This window comes from Eschrichtius robustus, chromosome 18 (assembly GCF_028021215.1).
Source record: "Eschrichtius robustus isolate mEscRob2 chromosome 18, mEscRob2.pri, whole genome shotgun sequence".
NCBI lineage: Eukaryota > Metazoa > Chordata > Mammalia > Artiodactyla > Eschrichtiidae > Eschrichtius > Eschrichtius robustus.
The window spans coordinates 21,535,067-21,557,965 of NC_090841.1; the positions used below are offsets into that span (position 1 = coordinate 21,535,067).

At 38.8% G+C, this 22,899-nt stretch overlaps 1 protein-coding gene across 1 annotated transcript in view; it reads left to right on the forward strand.

The window, feature by feature from the left end:
* CPB2 (carboxypeptidase B2) overlaps positions 1 to 22,899 on the forward strand; it is a 46,217-nt gene that overhangs the window by 18,667 nt on the left and 4,651 nt on the right. The window contains exons 5-9 of the mRNA XM_068526474.1: positions 1,153 to 1,254; positions 3,555 to 3,659; positions 11,884 to 11,994; positions 14,454 to 14,547; positions 20,202 to 20,404. Coding sequence (XP_068382575.1) covers positions 1,153 to 1,254; positions 3,555 to 3,659; positions 11,884 to 11,994; positions 14,454 to 14,547; positions 20,202 to 20,404 — 615 coding nt within the window. The remainder of the gene's footprint in view (positions 1 to 1,152; positions 1,255 to 3,554; positions 3,660 to 11,883; positions 11,995 to 14,453; positions 14,548 to 20,201; positions 20,405 to 22,899) is intronic.

Sequence of the window (22,899 nt, forward strand, 5' to 3'; positions counted from 1 at the left end):
GTAAAGCTGCCTTTATATAACACAGCCTCCCTGTTGGAGGAATTCTACTGAACCATCAATGCTGTAACACAAAATAGTTTGATGTAGTAGTTCTCTCAGGTGTATGCATGCCTTAGAGGAGTAACACAGTAAACAGAGGCCCAGTGAGGAGATCCCTGATGGTTAAATTTCCGGCACCTCAGACACTGACAGCACTGGTACTTGGCAGCAGGTAGGCCTTCCAGGAGCATCTGAACTCTCGGCACGAGACAACCACTCCCACACACCACTCACCCTAGTTATGTTCCTCTAAGAGGATCCAAGGGTAAATGGTGCTCCCGTTCCCATCAGCTAGGATTGCTATTTGAAATTACCTCTAGAAAAGTTCCCAGAGATAGGCCATGGGTTGGTCATTCCCACTGCAGAAGGTGTAAAAGTTTAAAAATGGCCCCTGAGAAGTTGGTCTACATTAAAACACGGCCAGGCTCCATCATTCAATGCCTGCTTCCAGGTGGGCACTAGCCTAAAGTCAGACCCAGATATTTTTGTTTTTTCTTTCTATTATAATCTTGACAGAATCACAGGCCACTAGACTTCCACCCAGGAGAGAGGTCCAGAATCAAACTCCTTCCCTGGGTAGAAGAGAAATTTTTTTCTCCAGATTGTTTTCCCCTTTGCTTCTCATCATTTCACAGATCTTGTTGTGAGTCCACAGGTCTTCAGTAAGAAATAATGGCACCTCGATTGATCCTGTTCAAAGACAGTGCCCAGGACTTCCTTAGGTTACTCTTGAAAAGTGAATATTTAAAAAAAAAATCTCATATAGAAATGAACTCTTGAATGGTAAAGAGGATTTCATACACAGAGGCAGGGATTCAATGTGATGAGCCTTTAAAAATAACTTAAGGAGCGCTGCTTTGAAGATTATCTTTTCCTACTTTGTCGTAAGTTTCTTAGTACTTTTTCCCTAAACCTTGATATTTTTCAAAACTTTAGCTTTATTGATTTTTCTAAACAGCAGAAGAAATACCCTGCCCCAAGTGTTTTAGTTCCTCATTCTCTCCACATACAAGTGTTTTCAAGGGATTGCCCTTCCTCGAAGAAGTGGTCTGTTTCCTTTGGCAGGAAAATGCTTTGAACTTGCTCTGTGACTGCTGGTTTCTGCTCTGATAGATCTATTCTTGGATAGAAGTTATGACTGAGTGGTATCCTGATATGGTTGAAAAAATCCACATTGGATCCTCATATGAGAAGTACCCACTTTATGTCTTAAAGGTATGTTGTGGGAAGAGTCGTTGGCCTTTCAACTTTGGGGGATGTGTTAATTCTCCAGCAGTGCTTGTTATTACTTGGATTTTTTTTTTTTTTGAGTTCTGGAAATATGTGTATTATAAGTGTTCCTCAACTTTAATATCCAGCTATTTAGGGATTGGTTATTACCTTTAAATTTTTTTCCTTTACTAATGTAGTGTTGGTCTAAGAGTATCAACTCTGTGACATACATAAGCCATTTATCCTTCCTGGGCTTCAATGCCTACCTTCATAAAATGAGGGGAGTGGTCTAGATTAAATTTCAAATCCTGTTTTATTAACACCACCACCTCTGACTAACTGACTTAGGCCAAAAAAAAAAAGAGTAGGGGAATCTGTGATTGAACAAATATTGACATTGATACAGTTTTTAGAACCAAAGAAAGAGTTGAACAACGAAACTTAGGAAAGGATAGGAACCAGGGCAATGCTGGGATTTTGGGCAGCAGGGCTGATATGATAGCTTTTGCTTCAGTCACCACCTGTCTGGTTCTTTATTTTCAGTTGAATAAATAGGCCTTAGTAAAGTCAGTGAATGTGGCCACAGGAAGAATTTTGGGAGCCATGAAACCAAACTAATTCCTGCCTGTTAATTTCTAATTCTGCAGTTCTGTTTTTTTAACCACTCTTCCCCTAAAGAAAAAAAATAAAATAAAATAAATTAAAAAGAAGCTCTGGAAAAAAATTTAATCATTGGAAAAATACATCCGATTTAGGAACATTTAATTTATACATAGTTTCCCAACATTATCTAAATTGTGATAGGTGGGCCTCTTCAATCATCCAAAGATAAGATTTTGACTCAGGATTTCTGGGTTTTCATCTGTTCTGACAAGAACTTGCAGTGCAAACTCAAGGCAGACGTAGGAAAATTGGGTCCTCTTGGCAGCCGAGTTGGTCAACCAGACTGGATCCATGTAATCATGGCCTACCCACCCATGACATTTACTTTCAGCTGTGTTGTGTGTACTCTTTGGAACTTGTGTTTCCGGGACCTAATGTACATGTTGGAAAACCATGCTTTCTGCATGCATTACTCCCAATCATACCCAACCAAGGATGTGCACATCATGTGAGTCTCTGGGATTCCTCCATCTTCCCAGTGTCAGGACCAACACCAAGAGAATTTGCTCAGCACAGTTAAACAGAAGGTCTAGTAAGGCAACTAGTGCAGACAACTCAGGATTTCCTTTTACACTGAGTAGATTAAATCAGCTGGGTCGTTCTCCTCTTTGTACAAGTTGACCCTTTGTGGCCAAAGCCATTTGACTTTCTCACTTGCCTTCTTATCGGCTATCACTAGCTCCGGGTTAGTTCAGAAGAACCTCCCTGAGCGGCGTAAATGGCAATTTAGAAATCGAACTCTCTCTTTTTCTTGTTTTGGAATTCCAGCCCCACACATTTGTTTGATTTTGCAACACTCTTCTCCCTTCCCTCCATACTCTAAAATGTGTGCCTAACTAATGTTTAAGAGCAAATGAATTACGATTCATTATGTTTGGAGATGTTTTTGAGAATTCTTCTAAAGACATCAAAGCCTATCATGGAGGAAAGGTTGGGAGTTCTTATTCCAGAAAGCTGGAAGCTCCGCTAGTCCCCCAGACAGTAAATCAGAATGAGGCCTCTGTCCCCAGACCTGTTGGTAATAAATTGGTGTGAAGCTAGACGTGTGCTTATTTTTGTGTGAAATAGGGAAATAATCTACACATTAAGAGTGTGCACCCGGGGAAAATGGTGAGGGAATCCAAGTTTATCTTGGACCACTGACTTTCCTCTCCCAAGCCTTTCTCTGTCCCACCCCTCCCACAGAAAGCTGCGCACCCAACACATAACCACTTAATTCTGACTAGAGTGTGAAGGTATGGCCTGAAACACTAGCTCTCTGGTGTCTACTTCTACACCCACCTCATGCAGCTCTGGTATCGCAAAGGGATTGTGAGGGAATAAAAAGAGCTTTACACAAGACTAAATCAACTATACTTCAATAGAAAATTTTAAACATTTAAAAAAAAAAAGTTAAAGAAAAAAGAGTTTTAAATTGAGTCCTGGCTTCAGACCTCGGTCCCAACCCTCACCAGCTATGTGACCTGAGCTACTATCCTTTAATCACACCAGCTTTTAATTTCCCTTGAGAAGTCTCAAAGGAATGCAGAGAATAATGGGTATTTCATAGATTTGCTAAAAGGATTAAGTAGAAGCACTATATATATGGAAGTTATTATCCTGAAGCCTCTTATTACTGTTTTTTGATTTTCTCTGTGCAGGTTTCTAGAAAAGAACAAAAGTCCAAAAATGCCATGTGGATTGACTGTGGAATCCATGCCAGAGAGTGGATCTCTCCTGCTTTCTGCTTGTGGTTCATAGGCTCTGTAAGTATTCACATTCTCTTAAGCCAGAGTTTCCTGATATGTGGCCTAAGACCACTTGCATCAGAATCAACTGGCCTGTTTATTAGATGCATTTTCCCAGGTCACATCCTAGAATTCGTGACTTAAAATGTCTGGAGGTGAGACTTGGGAATCTACAATCTGCACAATCTTCTCAGGTGACTTTTATGCATGTTAAGTTTGAGAACCAAGACTTTAAGCATTTAAATTACCCTAAAGATTGTCTGTCTTATCCTTTCTACATTTCTGGTTGGTGCTAAACACCGGAACATAATTAAGAAATAGTATGCCGTTGTGGTATGTTTCCTAAGTAAAAGAAAGAACTGAAGCAGTTATCGGAATTGAGTACCAATGAATTTTTTTCTTTTGATTTGAATTATGCAGATATCCTTTGCCATATTCTGCCCTTAGAAATTGTACATAAAGCAACATTACAGAGCAGATCGTATTTTCCCATATATCATAATAGGGAATTTTGTCCCCGAAGGCGGCCTTGGCATCAAAAAATCCATATATGAGACAAAGAGTACACCATAAAAGTAAAAACTGTAATGACTGTAAACCTCTATAATAAATGAAAACCGTAAAAATTATGCTTCAGATCCGATAAAATGGGCATATATATCCTCTACACTGATTCATACAAAGAGCTATTGCCACCGGAAAAATAACTTGAAGTATGTGTCCTTCTGATAATGGTTTTTGTTGTCTCTGTAGCCACACAAATGTCTCTGTATCTATCCGGACAAATAAATCTCTACCTACCTTTATTTGCCTTACCATCTTCTCTTCCCACCAATGGAAATGCAGAATCCCCGAGCCTACTGAAAAGTTCCCAACCGCCAGACCCTAAACACAACCATTTGATGATCTGGAACCTTCCCCAACCTGGATAGTTTTGTTCCTTTTTAGATAATGAAGGGGGCGGCACTTAGTGGAGAGAGAAACATGCAAAGCGAGAGGGGAAGAATATTTCTTTTGCATTCTGTCACCGAACCTGAAAAGGACTGGAAAGAAACTCCGGTTCGTAGGGACTCTAATGCATGTCGGTAAAGTTGTCCCTAGCTGCCGTCCCTCCTACCCTGACATCTCTTCCCTCCGGTTACATGTTACACTCTCCCTCCACCCGTCTGCTGAATCTTTGTAAGATTAAGTTTGTTATTCCACAAATATGATAAATTGCCGATGAGGTTCTTTTTTCTCCTCCAACTCTTGCCACGGTTCTGAATGAATGAAAAGTCCGTATGTGATGCGGGTCCCTAACAGCCGAGAAGCCTGCAGGCGAGGGCAGGGGACCGATGCCTCAGCCGAATGCCCCCCCTCCGCCCCAGGCTGAGAGAAGGGGCTTCTGTCCGAGGATGCTGTCCTCCGGAACTGGCACCACCCCACCGAGCAGCCCCCTGCGTCCCCCAGCCTGGTCCCCCTTTGGCCTCCTTCAGCATCCGAGGCGGGCACGCGTGGCTCCGAGGGGACGCCACCCCGGCTGCGGCCATCGGGGGCTTCCCAACCGAAGGGGCTGCGGCCCGGTCCCAAGGCCATGTCCACGCTGCCCTGGGAGCCCCGGGACTGCCGGGTTAGGACGGTAGCAGCATTGGATGACTTTCTCAAAGAGGGCAGAGGAATTTTCCTTCCACGGGCCACAGGGGGCAGGGCTGGGAGAAGAAATAGACTCGCACCTTAGCTCATGCAAATAATGATTTTCTAGCTCAGGAAGAGAATATTGGTGGAGTGGAAATGGGAGGTAAGAATGGGGAGGAAATCTGAGTAAGCCAGCTGGCTTCTAAGCCAAAAGGATTCCTCTTTGTTTATCTTTGAGACAGTCCGACCCTGAGAACAGCTTTAAAAGGGAAATTAGTGCTGAGACGGTAATTAGTGCTGAGAGCGTCTTCAGCCAGCAGGCGCTCCGTAGGTACGGAGCACAGGGGGCTTGGGGCAGTTCCTGTCACCCGTTTGTACAAAATAGGGCCGGGAGATTCAAGAGGATGTATGTGTATGGCTTCCTCATCCCACTTGGCTTTTTGTCAGACCCGATTCTTGGCTTAGGTTTCCAGAAGCCATCGGCAAACATACACACGCATGCTGGAGCTGCCACATTTATCCCTTTGCCTGCAGCCTACTTTGGGGAAAAAAGTGCCTTACTGACTGTAGCCATTACAGTAGCCAGTGTATTTTGACAGGTGCCTATCCTTTAAAAAAAAAAAGTTCTCGTGTTTTTGTTTTTTTGTTTTTTTTTAAATTGCTGGCCTACTCTGAAATCCCTGGCAGATCACTGGGCCATTGGATTTTTTCCATTATGTTCATTACCATGTACCTCAGATCTCTCTCTCCCTCTGTGTTACAGTTTCTCGTCTTGGACTTTCTTTTACTATTACTATAATTTTTTTTTTTTGCTTTAAAATGAGTGTGATGCCATATCCAGTCGATTTTATTCTCTCACCATGTACTCTGTAAGAGGTGTGGGTATTTATTTGGTCGGCATGCGAGCAAGTGCTGAAGTAACACGATCAGTATACACGGAAGGTTTTTAGGAAGTATGGGGAAAAAACGTTGTATTGGCCATGATGGTAACATGGTACAGTCAAGCTGCCTTTTCAGATGTCCTATCTGTTCAGTGTGAAGTGATTTTTAAAAATAATAACCTGCTTTTCTGACTAGCTTAAAGATGGATTTGAAAATGGTTTTGGACGCAATTAGGTTATGCTATTTGGACAATAAACTCACCTTGACCTAAAAAAAAAAAAAAAGTTCATATGTGAGATTCATCTAACAAATTATCTTCTCAGCTCCTTGAACTCTTTTACATGATTAAACCTAACCTTAACTCTGTTTTAGTAAATTTCTCCCATGGCCATTATCTGGAGCTCAGAAAGAATTCTCTCTCTGATCCTAGATCCAGAATATGACCATGTACAGTGACCAGGAAGGCCAGGGGGAGCCTCTGAAGACACTGACTTCTTAATTTCTTCTCATTCCTCACACTTGCTGTGTATGCTTTTTTTTCCCCCCTTTAGTAAATTTCCAGTCCTTGGATATATCTGCTTCCTTCTAATTCATCAGCTCCTTTCCAGGAATCTCTTCCTTCCCTAACTAGTATGAATCCCGTCACAAACCACCCTTCACCCGTATCCTGAATTTCCTGCTACCTTGATCTGCCCTTTAGGAATTCCAACCCCAAACGCCCCACAGAATTAACCAGCCTTCTTCTGGGCCACTGTGCACATCCCAATTTTACTATTATACAACATTGAATTGTTGTTCTTTCCCTTCCAACTTAACACTTTTCTTAGCTTTTTAAGGGCAATGATTATCTCCAAAATCATTTTTTTTTTTTTTTTGGTTCTTATAACATTGAATTGTTATAACATTGAATTGTTGTTCTTTCCTTTCCAACTTAACACTTTTCTTAGCTTTTTAAGGGCAATGATTATCTCTAAAGTCACTTTTTTTTGGTTCCCCGTAACTGTGTATTTTTTGGTCCACATAATCAGCGCTCAACATCCACTTCTTGTATTTGAAATTTACATTAATGCTGCAGGTTCAGGCTGAAATACAACTCTGGGGTCCAGAGAGGACTTAAACAGTGCCTACTACTGGGCTACTTTCTTGCCATTGGGGAAGGTCTAAATTATCCATCCATACTCAGAGATCGGAGAAAACTGGGACTTAGAGCTCTTTGCTGTGTTTCTAATTGTCATGAGAATTACAGTTTATTTCAAAATCTTCCATTCGTTGTGTCTTATATGCCTTTATGTACTAATTTATTCTCTGTCGAATGGTTATTGGTTAATTTGTTGGCAGGCATTGTTGTCGTTGTCTAGGATTGTAAGAAAGACAAAGCCTCAGCGTCCCCCAGGCAAAGAGAGCTGAGTAATCATCTGTCACAGGTCCAGCTGATAGGAATTAGTCGAGCCTTTATCTCCTGCCCTCTAAGTGCTCACTTGCTCTTGTGCTCTCCTCTGGCACCCTCCGTCCTCGTCTTTCTTCTTGCTTTTTGTTTTTGTTTTTGTGTTAAAAAGTAAGACAGTGATTTCAATTGTTACTTATCTTACTGGTGAGTCATTCCTTCAACAAATATTTATGTACTGTCTTTGTGTGTCAGGCATAATTTCTGTAGCGACCAGCCTCATGAAGAGTGATTCATTCACTAGATATAAAACCATAACTGTAAATATATTTATAGAATACTGTGAAAACTCACCAGATAACACATGCTTGGAGAGCCCCATGATACAGAGATCAAAAATTAATAGTAAAGAATTAGATCCATGAACATGATCAACTTGGTTGAAAATGTTATTTTAAAAAATCATGTCTTTAAACAGTTGATATACTGTCAGAATTATGAGGCTTAGAGAGTTCTAGAAGTTACATTATTTCAGTGACATGATTAGATATCTAGATGGCCTACTTTTGAAGTATAAATAACTGGATAAATGTCAAATCTGAAAATACTTTTATAAGTAAATTTATTTATTTATTTTTGGCTGTGTTGGTTCTTCATTTCTGTGCGAGGGCTTTCTCCAGTTGCGGCGAGCGGGGGCCACTCTTCATCGCGCTGTGCGGGCCTCTCACTGCCGCGGCCTCTCGTTGCGGAGCACAGGCTCCAGACGCGCAGGCTCAGTAGTTGTGGCTCACAGGCTCCAGACGTGCAGGCTCAGTAGTTGTGGCGCACGGGCTTAGTTGCTCCGTGGCATGTGGGATCCTCCCAGACCTGGGCTCGATCCCGTGTGCCCTGCATCGGCAGGCAGACTCTCAACCACTGCGCCACCAGGGAAGCCCTCATCTTCTTTAATTGTGGACCTAAACAGGCTCACCACCAGTCCAGACGGTGACTTTGTGCAGAATCAAACAGCTAGCTATCCATATGCAAAAGAATGAATTTAGACTCCTACCTCACACTATATGCAAATATTAACTCAAAAATGGGTCAGACACCTAAATTTAAAAACTAAAATTATAAAATTCTCAGAAGAAAACATAGAAGTAGTAAATCTTTGTGACTTTGGATTAGGCAATGAGTTATTAGATATGACACCAAAAGCACAAGCAACCAAAGAGAAAAAGAGATAAATGGGACTTTACCAAAATAAAGCCTTTGTGCTTTTCCAGGGACACTATCAAGAAAGTTAAAAGACAACTCACAGAATGGGAGAAAAGTTTTGCAAATCATATATATGATCAGGGACTCATATCCAAAATATATAAATAACTTTTACAAATAAACAGTAAGAAGACAAATAAAAGACAATTTTAAATGGGCAAAATATCTGAAAGGACAATTCTCCAAAGAAGATATACAAATAGCCAATAAGCGTTATGAAAAGATGCTCAACATCATTAGTCATTAGGGAAATATGAATCAAAACCACAATAAGATACCACTTCACACCCACCAGGATGGCTAAAATTTTAAAAAGACGGATAATAGCAAATATTGGTAAGAGTGTGGAAAAATTGGAACTCTCATCCATTGCTGCTGGGATCATAAAATGCTGCAGACACTTTAGAAAACAGTTTGGCAGTTCCTCAAAAGTTTAAGCATAGAGTTACCATTTGACCCTGCAATTCCACTCCTAGGTGTATAGGCAAGAGACTTGAACACATATGTTTACAAATGTTCAAAGTAACATTATTCATAAGTCAAAAAGTGGAAACAATCCAAACGTCCATCAACTTATGAGTGGATAAATAAAATGTTGTATATCCTTACAATGGAATACCATTCATCAATGAAAAGGAATGACGAACTGATTCATGCTACAGCATGGATGAATCTTGAAAACATTATGCTAAGTGATAGAAGCCAGACACAAAAGGCCATATATTTTATTATTCCACTTACATGAAATGTCCAGAATGGGCAGATCCACAGAGACAGAAAGTTGATTAGTGGTTGCCAGGCTGGGGGAAGAGGAGATAGGAGAAGGGGGGTAATTCCTAATGGCTAAGGGGTTTTTGGTTTTTGGTGTTGGTGGGCGGGGTGATAAAAATATTCTTACAATCAGATAGTGGTGATGGTTGCATAACTCTGTGATATAAAATCCACTGAATTGTGCACTTAAAAATGGTGAATTTTCTGGCATGTGAATTATATCTCAATAAAGCTGTTAAAAGCTAGGCACCCCTTCCTCTGGGATTTCAGCTGCAACCACACATGAAGGTAGGGCTTGACACACAGAGTATAGGCTATATTTCAGCCCTCACTCACCCTTTCTGTTTGGAGCCCTGCTTATGAGACAAGAAATTCTCAGACTAACACTGATCATCTCTCAGAGACTAACTTTTTGCTGAAAGACTCCCATCCAACCATTGCTAAAGTAGGAAAGAAATAAAGAGAGTGAAAAGGACAAAAAAACCAACCATAGCACGTCTATTAAAATTTCAGCAAACATTGTAGAAATAAAAATGATAAATGCTTTATTATTTGAAAGAAAATAAGATCTCCTAATTTTTTTTTGATAATGAATGCCACATTATTGCTGAAAAATGACTCTAACATAAATTTGCAAATTTGTAGCATAAAAATGTATTTAACTAGTTGCTCAACTATTTAAAAGATTGCCTCTTTCATTCTATAAAATTACTTCCTTTTCATTAAGCTTTTGTTTCTGACCTATAGTAGATTAAAAAGTAACTTGTACTTTTGCTTTCTTTTCTCCCATATTTAATAAGTGGTTATCTATGGCAAATAATTTAAATTTGACTATTATGGTTGTTCTAGGAAAATATGGATATAATATTTTAAATATTTAAAGAAAAGATGGTAAAGTTTTAGCTATAGCAAAGGTAAGATTTAAAAGACATTTTTCTTAGATATTAACCCCTTATTGGTCATATCATTTGCAAATATTTTCTCACATTGAGTAGGTTGTCTTCTCGTTTTGTCAATGGTTTCCTTTTTTTGTGTGTGTGAACCACTATATTGTACACCTATAACTTATATAAAATTGTACAGCAACTATACTTCAATTTTTAAAAAAGACATTTTCTTTTTATCAACAATGAAAAAATATTTAACAAAGTCTTTTGAGTAAAGTTTAAATCAACAACTAATTGTGAACTAATCCATGAATTAAAATGTAACAATGTTGCCACAAATGAAGAATTTATACCAAAGCTTAGTCCTAGATGAAATGATCTAACTGGCTGAAATTTGTCTTTGTGGTTCTGCTACGTCTATATTTGGTCATTTTGGAGTGAACTTCTCAGTCGTTGGAATGTGGATGTCCTTGGATCATGTTAAAATATGTGACCCTAAGCTGGGTATGAGTCTAAAGCACAGGAGAGCAGTGTCAGATGGTATCTGTTACGAAACTCATAGCCAGTACCTAGGAAAAGCTACCACTGGCTTTAAAGCCAAATGATCTGATGCTTGGGAAACAAACTCGATTCTAGCAAAAATTTAGCTCACAACTTATAAGGACAATGCAGAAAATATTATCTAGACATGTGTGGGAATAAGACAAGTTTAGTCTAAGCTTTGATTGAGAACGGATTATTGTGAAAAGAGTGGAAATATATCTAGGTTTTTGTTTCCTTAAATCTTTGTAGTGGGCTTTAGGCTTTAATAAAGAATTCTTTTTGTTTCTTGAAGGAAGTTTTAGAAAATAGATGGTTGTATTTTCTGCCTCCATAAATAGGAAGACCAATTGTCCCACATCCAGGGCATTTACCACCACTTAGCAACATAGTACCCTAAGTTCAGACTTTTCAAGGAATTAATACTCTTCCTGAAAGTTGAATCTGCAAATCTAAACATCTCAAAATTTTTTTTAATAAAAAAATAGACTAAGTTTAGTGGATGTTAACTAGATGGATATTAACTAGACTTATTGTGGTGATCACTTCACTATATAGACAAATTTTGAATCTTTATATTATACACCTGAAATTAATACAGTTGACCCTTGAACGATGCAGGGGTGAGGGGCGCCCACCCTCCCTACACTTGAAACTCCAGGCGTAACTTTACAGTCGGCCCTCCATATCCACAGTTCTGCATCTGTGGATTCAATGAGCTGCAGATCATGTAGTACTATAGTACTTACTATTGAAAAAAATCTGCATACAAGTGGACCCACACAGTTCAAACCTGTGTTGTTCAAGGATTATATGTCAATTATATCTCAGTTAAAGAAGAAGATACAGACTAAGTTTAGAAGGACATAAAAGATATATCATCAGATATACTTGGTTTAATTTGTAGGTAACTCGTTTCCATGGGCAAGAAAATCTGCCTACCAGTCTTCTGAGGCACATGGATTTCTATGTTATGCCGGTGGTTAACGTGGATGGTTATGACTACACATGGAAAAAGGTAGGTGAAGGTAAAGAAAACGAAACAGGGGATACAGGATACGTAGGCTGAATTATTTATAGAATCCTGGACCCTGGCGTAATGGTTTTATTATGAAAAAAATTTTTAATTCATTATAGAAAAGTTCAAACATATATGAGTGGGAATAATTGTATGGTAAACTCCTATGTACCCATCACACAGCCAATCAACTCATAGCCAATCTTTTTTCATCTATATCCCCAACTCCCTTCTATCTTACCCATATTATTTTGAAGCAAATCTCAGATACCATATAATTTCATCAATAAATATTTCAGTATGCGTCTCTAAAAGAGGTCTTAAAAAAAATAACGGTACAATTATACCTAAAAATGAACAATAATTATTTACTAGCCTAAGATTTCCAAGCAGTGTTTAAATTTCTAATTGTATCATAACTTTTTAAAAAGTTTATTTCTTTGGTTCAGGATCCAAATAAGGCTAATATATTGTGATTGGTTTATAGCTTTTATTTTTACTTTAAACTGTAGATTCTCTCTCCATCTCTCTTTTTCTCTATTTCCTTGCAATTTTTTCATTGAAGAAAAGAGCTTCCTGTTGTCTGGATTTGCTAATTGCTTTGCCATGTTCCTTTGTCCTCTGTATTTTCTAAAACTTGATATTTGGATTCTAGAAGCTTTATAAGATTCAGGTTTGACGTTTTTGGCAAGACTACTTCATTGTAATAGTGTGTTCTCCCAACAGGAGGTGCACAATGTCTGGCTGTATCTCTTTTTGTGATGTTAGCTACCTTGATGCACAGTGCCTACATCCATTCATTCTTGCTAGGAGTCGTTTGAATGGTATTTTGATTGTAAAAGCATGAATTGCAAGAATTAGAACAGCATTCTAACCGAACGTGCATGGTAGCAGAATTGCATTCTAACCAATATGCGAATTTAATCCTAGTACCCTTTAACTCAATCATGAACATAAGTATGAATATCATGGTCCGTCTCATCTATACTGGAAACCATTACTATTTCTAATCCATCAACATCATGATTCATGTAAAATCACTCAAGCAATATGAAGTACAGTCCTTTCTAATTTAATGAGGGGCACATAAAAACATAGTTGAACATATATGAAAAACCTACTTGAATAGCACATACAAACACTAAGGGGAATGAGAATAATGGCAGTGATTAGATATATAAGGAATTATACAGGAATTATTTTATGTAGAGGGTAATTTAAGCAGAAGAGATAGGAATAGTGAAGGAGATTGATGAAAAAGTCATCTCAGGGAAGAGGAATACTGAGAGCAAAAGTTGGTCCGTAGGAGTGAGCAAACCCTGAATTAAGTAAATGAGAAATACCTAGTATAGTACCTAACACAAAATTGGTGTTCAATAAATGGTCACATTTGTAGGTTGCTATTACACTAAATTTATGCCTTCACTGGAATCACAGTGGAATTCAGCCACCTTTTAGATATTCTTACTCCCCAACTGTCCTTTGTATCTTAACTCTGCCAATTAGTCCCTGAAGTATGAGAACTTGATTTCCTCAGAACAACTGTTGCTACCAGAATCACAGGGCTGGGGTTGGAATCAGACTGGGAGGCTTGGCAGAAGTGTTGGTGGAATAGGGAAAAGTGTGCCATGTCACCCCAACCCAGAACTTAAACAAAGTCTGTGCAACTGTTTACATGACCAAATTCCCAGATTACCCCAAGAACCCAATGGGGTATTTGCTTTACGTTTAAAAACCAGAGTTGAATCGGTACAATCAAAGGAGCCATCAGGCTAGAGGTGTCTTCACAGCTCTGCCTCCTATAGGTTTTAAGTGAGTGTTGAATTCAATCTAAAGAGAGCATTGAAACTCATGACTCAACAATTTTGTATTATAATCATCAAACTTGCTAAAAGACTTGATCTTAATTATTCCCACCACAAAAAAGAGATGATAATTTATGTGACATGATAGAGGTGCTATCCCAAAAATGGCAATCATATTACAATATGTAAATGTATCAAATCAACATGCTGAACACCTTAAATTTATACAATGTTATATGTCAAATACATTTCAATTAAAAAAAAAACCTCATGACTCATAGTTTTAATTTGAGTTGAAACACCAAGTTATTTTACTTTTCGCAGAAGGAACTTAAAATGACAATGCATAAAATTAAAGGAAGCAAGGCCAAATAAGAAGGCCAGTAAGCAGCCTAGCAAAACCAAATGAAATTTTTTTTTTTATAGGTCAAAGCTCATGAAATATCACCATTTCAGTTGATTCAAGTTTGAGTGAACCCAGCTGAGACCTGGATAGAACAGGGGCTATGCAAGAAGTACTGTGAAGACAGTGACAGGATAAAGAGATGGGGTTAAAGGAAAGAAACACAGTACTGTCCACTTAGGCTTTAAAAGTCGTGTCTTTCCTGAACTGCAAACATGGCTGCCCTGGTTACCTGTGTTTTGTTTATTTAGAATCGAATGTGGAGAAAGAACCGTTCTTTTTATGAAAACAATTCTTGCATCGGAACAGACCTGAACAGGAACTTTGACTCCAAACACTGGTGTGGTAGGTTGTTTGCTTTATTTCTAGCAAATGTCTCTTCATTTAAAAGGTGGTATTCCTAAAAGCCCATTAATTCAAACTGATTAGAGGGGAGGCCTATCTGAATCAGAAGATAATTTAAATAAGAAACTTTTTGGTTAAACGTAGTGCTATGAAGTTTGACTCAAATCAGCAAAACACCCTTACCCTGTTCCTCCCTGCCACATCCATACCTTTAAAAGAAGGAAGTTGGACTAGTTCTTTAAGCTCCCTTCTAGCTTCAAAATTCTAAAATTCTATTTCTCTAAAATCATAAGGAAGTGACCACTAAATTTCCTACTTTCATAAACAAATAACATTCATTATGAAGATATCAAAGGCTAGGGTTGGGTGGGTACCTCTTATTTTCAATTGCTTTGGAAAATATTGACTTCTATAGTGCTGCAAAACATTTTGTGGGGTTTTTTTCCCCTTTGGCTTGTGGGATCTTAGTTCCCCAACCAGGGATTGAACCCATGCCCCCTGCAGTGGAAGCGTGGAGCCCTAACCACTGGCCCATCCGGGAATTCCCAGAACATTTTGTTTTGTATTCACTATTCACTTTCTTAAGTTCTTTCTTTCATGAATATCGTAAAGAGAAACTTGTGTCCAGCACTGTGGGAGCTCCTTGTTCCTTGATTCCAATGAGTTAAGACCCTCGTTGAACACTGATTTAGGCATTCGGGGATATTGTCTGCTCTCAGGGAGGTAGGTGTTAGTTCACCACCCCCTCACTATGTTTCATAGTTACTGCATTTGAGAAACAACTACAAAACAACACTAAACTTAATGACGAGCTGGAATCACCCATATTTTTGGAGGTGGGAGCATGTGACGACAAGGGAGCACAGCTATTGAAACCACAGATACATCTTCTTCCTCCCATTCCTTTACTCTACATAGTCCTAGGTACATGATCTTCTGTATTTCCTTTTAAAAAAAGAAGTGAAAATTCATGATTTTGAACATTTCATCATTATCCCAGAGTAGCTATGAAAACTTTTCGGTAGAGTACTTACTTTTTTTCTTCATTTCCTCCTTCCTCTAAGTCAGAAACCCCATGAGGGCAGGGACCACTATCCATTACCTAGTGCAGTACCTGACACACCGAGGGGTCTCTGAAAGCTATTCAAATGAACACGTGCATGAAATTAGTTGTTTTAAGAGAGCTACAGATACGGTAAGTAAACCGAGGAGAGAACAGTTGATCCTGCCTCAGGCTCAAGGGAATCACTTAGTGGTTTCTTCCGTTGTTAAGATTGTTCAATAAAAGTGCCCACGGAGGTGTAAAGACTGCCACAGCAGTGATAATTGGGCAGGGAGCCAGAGAAACGGCAGCTGATATAAAAGACCTCTGAATAAATAGAGCTGACAGTTGCTAAGTGCTGAGCAGTTTATATATTCCATCCCCTGACTTTCATTATCTACGCATCATGGATGAAGAAACCCAGACTTTAAAAGGTTAAGTCCCTTGCTCAAGAGCACAGAGCTAGGAAGTGGCAGAGCTGGGCTATAAAGCCAGGCTGACTAACTCCAAATTTGTTGAAATTCTTCTACGTCTGACAATCACTCTTCAGTTGTAAGTTCCCTTTTGGAACTTCTTTCATCCGCAAGCTCTTTTGCTGCTCTATTTTACTTAATGTTTTTCGTGGTAAAACTAGCATTACCTAATTTGAATAGCCATGTACTCAAGATGTATCCTGTTATTGCCATTAAGAAATATCTCAGGTCCCGATTAGGCCTGGTTTTGTATTATTACATATCACAAGAGTTAAAAGCAGAAACAGAAGCGGTAAGCATATGGATAAAAGAGAGTTTCACAGAAAACAAAAAATAACAGTGAGGAACTCTTTTTCTGCCAAGTGCCCCAGCATCTCTTCAGTAATATGTGAGTAAGACAGTGCGAAAAAAGAATTAAATCTAATCTTTTCCTTGTCCCTACACCTAGAATGTGCCTTTAAGATACTTTGTAAAGGATCTAAAAGAGCACCTCACTTATTAATAGGAAGCGATATATCAAGCCTAGTTATTCATTTTATGTTCATTTTACCTTTCCTCTGTATTAAAAGAGTGTGTGTGTGTGTGTGTGTGTGTGTGTGTGTGTGTGTGTGTGTGTGTGTGTGTGTGTGCTGGAGATGGGAATAGGTGTAGGGGTATCTTAGTCTGCCAGGGCTGCCGTAAAACAATATCACAGACTGTAAGGCTCAAACGAGACATTTATTTCCTGCAGTTCTGGAGGCTGTAAGTCCAAGATCAAGTTTATCAGTAGGGTGGGTTTCTCCTGAGGCCTCTCTCATTGGCTTGCAGACGGCCGCATTCTTGCTGTGTCCTCACATGGCCTTTTCTCTGTGTGCAGGCATCCCTGGTGTCTGTCTCTTCTTATAAGGACAAGAGCCATAGTGGATCATGGCCTTACCTTTATGACTTCATTAAACCTTTATTAACCTCCTTAAAGGCCCTATCTCCAAATATAGCACATTGTGGGTTAGGGCTTCAACATATGAATTGGGGGGGGGGGGGGTTGGGTAGAATTCAGTCCATAACAGGGGGTATTTATGAGGACCTCTGATCTCAAACTTCCTAAAACAGCTCCACTCATTTTCTGAAATATTAAGTTAAACTACACAGTTTTTGCAACTGGCATGGGGTGGAAAAATCTTTTATTTCTTTTCCTAGAGACCATATGGTCTTTCAATTTTTAAAAAAATTGTCATAAAACATATATAACATAAAATTGCCACTTTAACCATTTTTAAGTACAGTTCAATGGCATTAAGTACATTCACAATCTTGTGCAACCATCACTACCTACCATCCATTCCCAAAACTTTTCATCATCTCAAACAGAAACTCTGTAACCATTGAGCAGTATCACCTTATTCACCACCCATAGGAGCCCCTGGTAGTTTCTAATCTACTTTTTGTCTCTATGAGTGTGCCTACTCTAGATATTTTTTTGATCTCATTGCCTATAGATCAAAGAATGGTTGAGTGTGAAGGGACCTGGAAGACCAAGCACCTCTTGGTACAGATGAAGAACTTAGGCTGAAAGAGATGAAGTAGCTTGCCCAGATTAACATGCCTGTTTAATGGCAAAACAGAATCTCAAACACAAGTCTCCTGACTCCGCATGGCTCTTTCGACCAAAAGTTTGAAATCTCTAGAATCACAATCACAAAATGAGAATCTGAGGCTACACTGTCCAGTACAGTAGCCACTACCCACATGTGGCCATTGAGCACTTGAAATGTGGCTTGTCTGAACTGAGGTGTGCAATGAGTATAAAATACACACCAGACTTCAAAGACTTAGTATGAAAAAGCAACACAAAATATCTCATGAATAATTTTTTTATTGCTTACATTTGAAATGATAAACTCTGTACATATGGGGTTAAATAAATTAAAAGTATTCAAACGTAACTAAACTATCAAAAATGTTTTGTCCAATAACATTATTGATTCAGAATTAACACAAATACTTGGAAAGGCCTTGGGTGTTCAGCACAGCATTTTCTTGGGGGCGGGGGGAATGTTTGACAAACATTAAGGCTGTTTCTGTTGCAATAAAAGGAAGAAAATAGAGGAAGCTTAAGTAAGAAAGGCAGGCTCTATGTATAAAATAGATAACTTATAAGAATCTGCTGTATAAAAAAAATTTTTTTTAAACAAGGCAAAAATAAATAAATAAATGAAAAAATAAAAGTACTGAAGGGAAAAAAAAAAAAAGAGGAAGGCAGGCTCTGTAAGGATCGTAAGGATCATGGAGTAGCCCATGGAACCGAAGGACTGGGATGCAGGCAGACCTCGGAAACAGACTAGAACTGGGCCTGGAGCGCTATAGGGAGGTCAATGGCTCCTTTCTCTCCCCATCTCATCTCTGCAATGCACACTGGCCTTCTCTGTGTCCCAATCCGTGTGACGATGATGATGATGATAATGCTGATAAACAAGTTACTAAACACTCAGTATATGCCAGCACTGGGAAAAGCATTTTATAATTTACCCATTTAGTAGATAAGGAAATTGAGGTATAGATAGGTTTAAAAAAATCAAGATTGACTTGCCTCCTAGGGCATGCCCAATAATTCTACTCTTCCTCAACCACTCTAGAAGATTGATTGAAATGCAAGTGAGTGATAAACAGCTTAAATGCCAAAATAGAAGACTAGAACTTTTAAAAATTACTGTTGAGTCTTAACAATTAGCAGTGCCTTACTGGCATTTTAAAAAATAAAATAAAACAGAAATATATTTGAAACGAAAATTTCCAACATGTTAAGAGTTGACGGTGCCAGATGCCCATCTTGTGCCACAAGTGTTTTTTTTAAAATGTAAAATACCCATTGAGTGAAAAGAATTTGTCTTGCTTGGTTGCTTTGGGAAGCCAGAGATCATATGGGTATTCAAATTTCCTGCTGGGCCACAACAGTTCTGTTGATATTACATAGAATGGGGATTCCAAACAGTCCTTATAATGGAAGTCTAAAAGTAGTGTCCAGTTTAAGGCCTCATCTTTCATTACCGTTATTCATTCCTATATAGGACTAATTTGGATTACATCAACTTTTGACTCACAGGTTAAAAAAAATTACCCAAGCCATATAGCTATTAAATGGCAAAGACAAGATTGAAATCAAGTGATGGGGTGATTAACAATATGATACATAGCCTCTTACTGTAAAGAATGGTTACCACCAATGGTGCCCAATTTGAGTCTCCTAAAATAAGAGCATTTACTTCACAGGTTTGCTGTAAAGATTAAATGAGATATCGCCTGTAAGTCTTAGCAGAGTTCCTGACAGATAGCTTGTGTTCTTTGGATGTCAGCTGGTGATGTTATTATTGTTATCTTCTTTGTTTTCAAGAGAGCAGCTTGACTGAAACTAGAATCTGCATCTTGATTTCAAGTTATCAGTGGAGGGATTCCGAATGGCAAAAGACAAGTGAGGGACCCAAATTGGGGCTAATAAACGGTTTCCAGGAGGGAAGAACCTTTCTGGGTCAGAGGTGGCTCCCTGGGGCTCTACCACTGTGAATTAGTTACAGAGGAGAGAAGTGATGGGAGTCAGGCTACCATCTGAAGTGATGTTTTGTATAATTTCTCAAAGGAATGAACACATATTAGTCTAGCACCAAATATCACCATTCCGTTTTACTTACTAAACCACTTTAGCAAGTTAGAAGTAGCACTGAATGCAGACTTACATATTCTGAGTTCTCAAATGAGACTTTTATGGGCTGTATTAATTAGTGATTTTTAAGCTACACATATCAGGAAAACCAAACTTACAATGATGAAAGAAAATGGGGTTTATTTTTCTCTTGTAACCACAAGTTTGGAGGCAGAGCTGGCATTTCTGAGACTCTCTTAGCCACTTTCTCGAGGCTGCAAGATGGCTGCCCTTAGGCAGCAACTGTTGGATGGCTTGCTATGAGGGCATGTAAATATTTGAATTCAAAATAAACATAAACAACATTTAGGGGACATTAGAAATATGTTCTTTACAGAGCTCGAGTGAATCCATTTATCGAAAAATGTTACACCCTATATATTAGGAGAATACATGGTCAGGGAGATCACAAATTACAATAGGTTGCGTATCTACTTATGAATCCACTCCATCAATTTCACTACAGGGGAAGGTGCCTCGAGTTTCTCGTGCTCGGAAACCTACTGTGGACTTTACCCTGAGTCGGAACCAGAAGTGAAGGCAGTGGCGGATTTCTTGAGAAGAAATATCAACCACATTAAAGCTTACGTCAGCATGCATTCATACTCCCAGAAGATAGTGTTTCCGTATTCCTATAGCAGAAGCAAAAGCAAAGACCACGAGGAACTAGTAAGTGCTGCTTAATTAATTTTCTCATTAGCATTTCAGAAGTAAAATAATACGTAGTTCAAGAATCAAAAACTGTGGGGAAAAATGTTCTGTAGAGGACAAAGGGGGATAGATGCTTTATATCTTGATCTAACATTTCTGAGAGTCACCCTAGGTCAGGGTTCATTGAGAGATTGTAAAGAACTGAGCCTTATTTTGAGGACATGAACTTCCGCCTAGCAGAGGGGCTCTCTAGGAAAATGTCAGACAAGCTCTTGGGACGTCAGGAGGGAACCAGTCTACTTTGACCTGATCTACATATGAAGCCATATGAACAAGGACAAGGACAAAACTTTCTGGAATTATTGGTCTGTTTGTAGGTGCTAGCTTTCTACAACAGCCCACCACAGGTCAAGTCTTAGCACAATACTTATCGATTTGATACTAGCATTGGGAATTGTTTATACACTGACCTTCCTAACTTGCAGGGGTTTGGTCCTATTAAAAGCAACTCCAATTTCAGCATTGAGGCAAGACCTCCCTCCTTTTGTGGAATGCAGTGGATGATACAGTGAGTTCAAAGAGGACTCGTACAGTCTGTTATCCCCTCATCACTTTTTGGTCCCAAATATTCTATGCTTGGGTTAATGGCAAAGGATGCAAGGGTTCTTGATGGATTGTGGCTAGGTTTGGACAAATCCTCATCCCAGATGCTCTCTAGACAATGGAAGTGCTATGGCAACAGTCCACTTCTTGCCCAAGGTCTGATCTTTATGTAGTGGTTTGTTTCTTATTGACTTGTTTTGCTCTGGTTCTCTTAACAGAATAAACTATAGCCACATTAGGGGCTAGCAATTCCTGATGACAAATATAAAGTTATTTGCAGTTGCTAAGAATAACTCCTTTAGAACAGAAACATCCTTGATACTTATGATTCCTTTTTCCTCTCAAGGGAAAACTTTTAAGGAAAGCTCCTTTATTGGTGTTATCTTTGAAGAAGTGAGAGGATGTTCATCATGATCTGGAAATAAATGTAGTGTGATTTTGAATTATTTTTGGATCACTATCATCACAAGTGTTTGTTGAGAGTTATTATGTGTAAAATACTGTGTTGATGGACGTTGAAAGAAGCATCAGGTAGGACCCTGCCCTTTAAGAGAATATGATATGTTTAGGGAGCTCAGCCATTAGCAATTGTTACAGATAGCTGTACCCTTAAGGTATAGTAACTACTAAGTAAGTGGCACAGATGGTACAACTCACTTCTGACTGGGATAGCTAGGGGTGGCCTCATTAATTCATTCAGAAGGAAACAGATAAGTGAAGAGATAAAGTCCCTGTCCTGAGGGCTTATAATCTATTAAGATGTGACATACTGTAAAGAAAAAGGAATGATAAAGTGCCAGTGAAGTGAAGGAACAGGCACAATTTCAGCCAGATACTGAAAGATAGGATTTCTGTAAGTGGACCCGGAGGGGAAGACCTTTCTAAGCTGAGGCCAAGGTTCTCCCCACAGGAAGTATGTTCAGGGGAATGTAGGGGCAAAAAAAGGAAGTTGATCCCTCAGAAAGTAGATGAGGTCAGCCTGTGAAGAAGAGGTCACCTAGTCTGAGTGTCAGAATAAATTTACATTTTATTCTGTAGATCAGGGGGTTCCATTAAAACTTTTGTTTTGAGCAGAGGAATGGCACAACATCATATCCACTGATATTCCTCAGGTCCTTCAAGGGAGGGATAGTGAATACCATGATGCTAGTGCCAATTTCAGAAAAGATGTGCATAAGCTAGAAACAAAAATAGTGGAACAGGGGACTTAGTTACTACCCTGCAGCACACCAGGGATATAAACTTTTTTATTTGATGAGTCTTTGGGAGGTATTAGACATTTTACACGAAAAGGAAATAGAGTTTGTGAGAAGGATGAGGAAGGAATCATACATTGCTGACATATGTGTATTGTTTAGAGAAGCTGGGTTTAAAGTTTGGTGAAAGTTTTGTCTAGTTGTTTGCCTTTGAAATATAGTTATACTTTGTTTTACAGTATAACTTGGTTACATATACTTTGTTTTACAAAATAAATGAATTCCTAAAAAAGGCATATGAGAATTCTTTTTTCTTCAACTTAAATAAAATGTCAATATATTGGAAGAGTCTGTGTCTAAAGCCACCCAACTGTGATTTCCGTAAAGAGAAAAACATTTTTAAAAGTTAATTTATTCTTCTCAATTTATCTCTTGGATACATGCAGATTTTTCATATATACAATTCTCCCCACACCCCGGCTCTGTTGAGATATAATTGACTTATAGCATTGTGTAAGTACAAGGTGTACAATGTGACGATTTGATACACATATATATTGTGAAATGATTACCACTATAAAGTTAATTAACACGTTCGTCACCTCACATAACTAGTTTCTTCTTTCGTGGTGAGAACACTGAAGATCTACTCTCTTAGCAACTTTCAAGTATATAATACAGTATTGTTAACTATAGTCGCCAGGCTGTATTTTC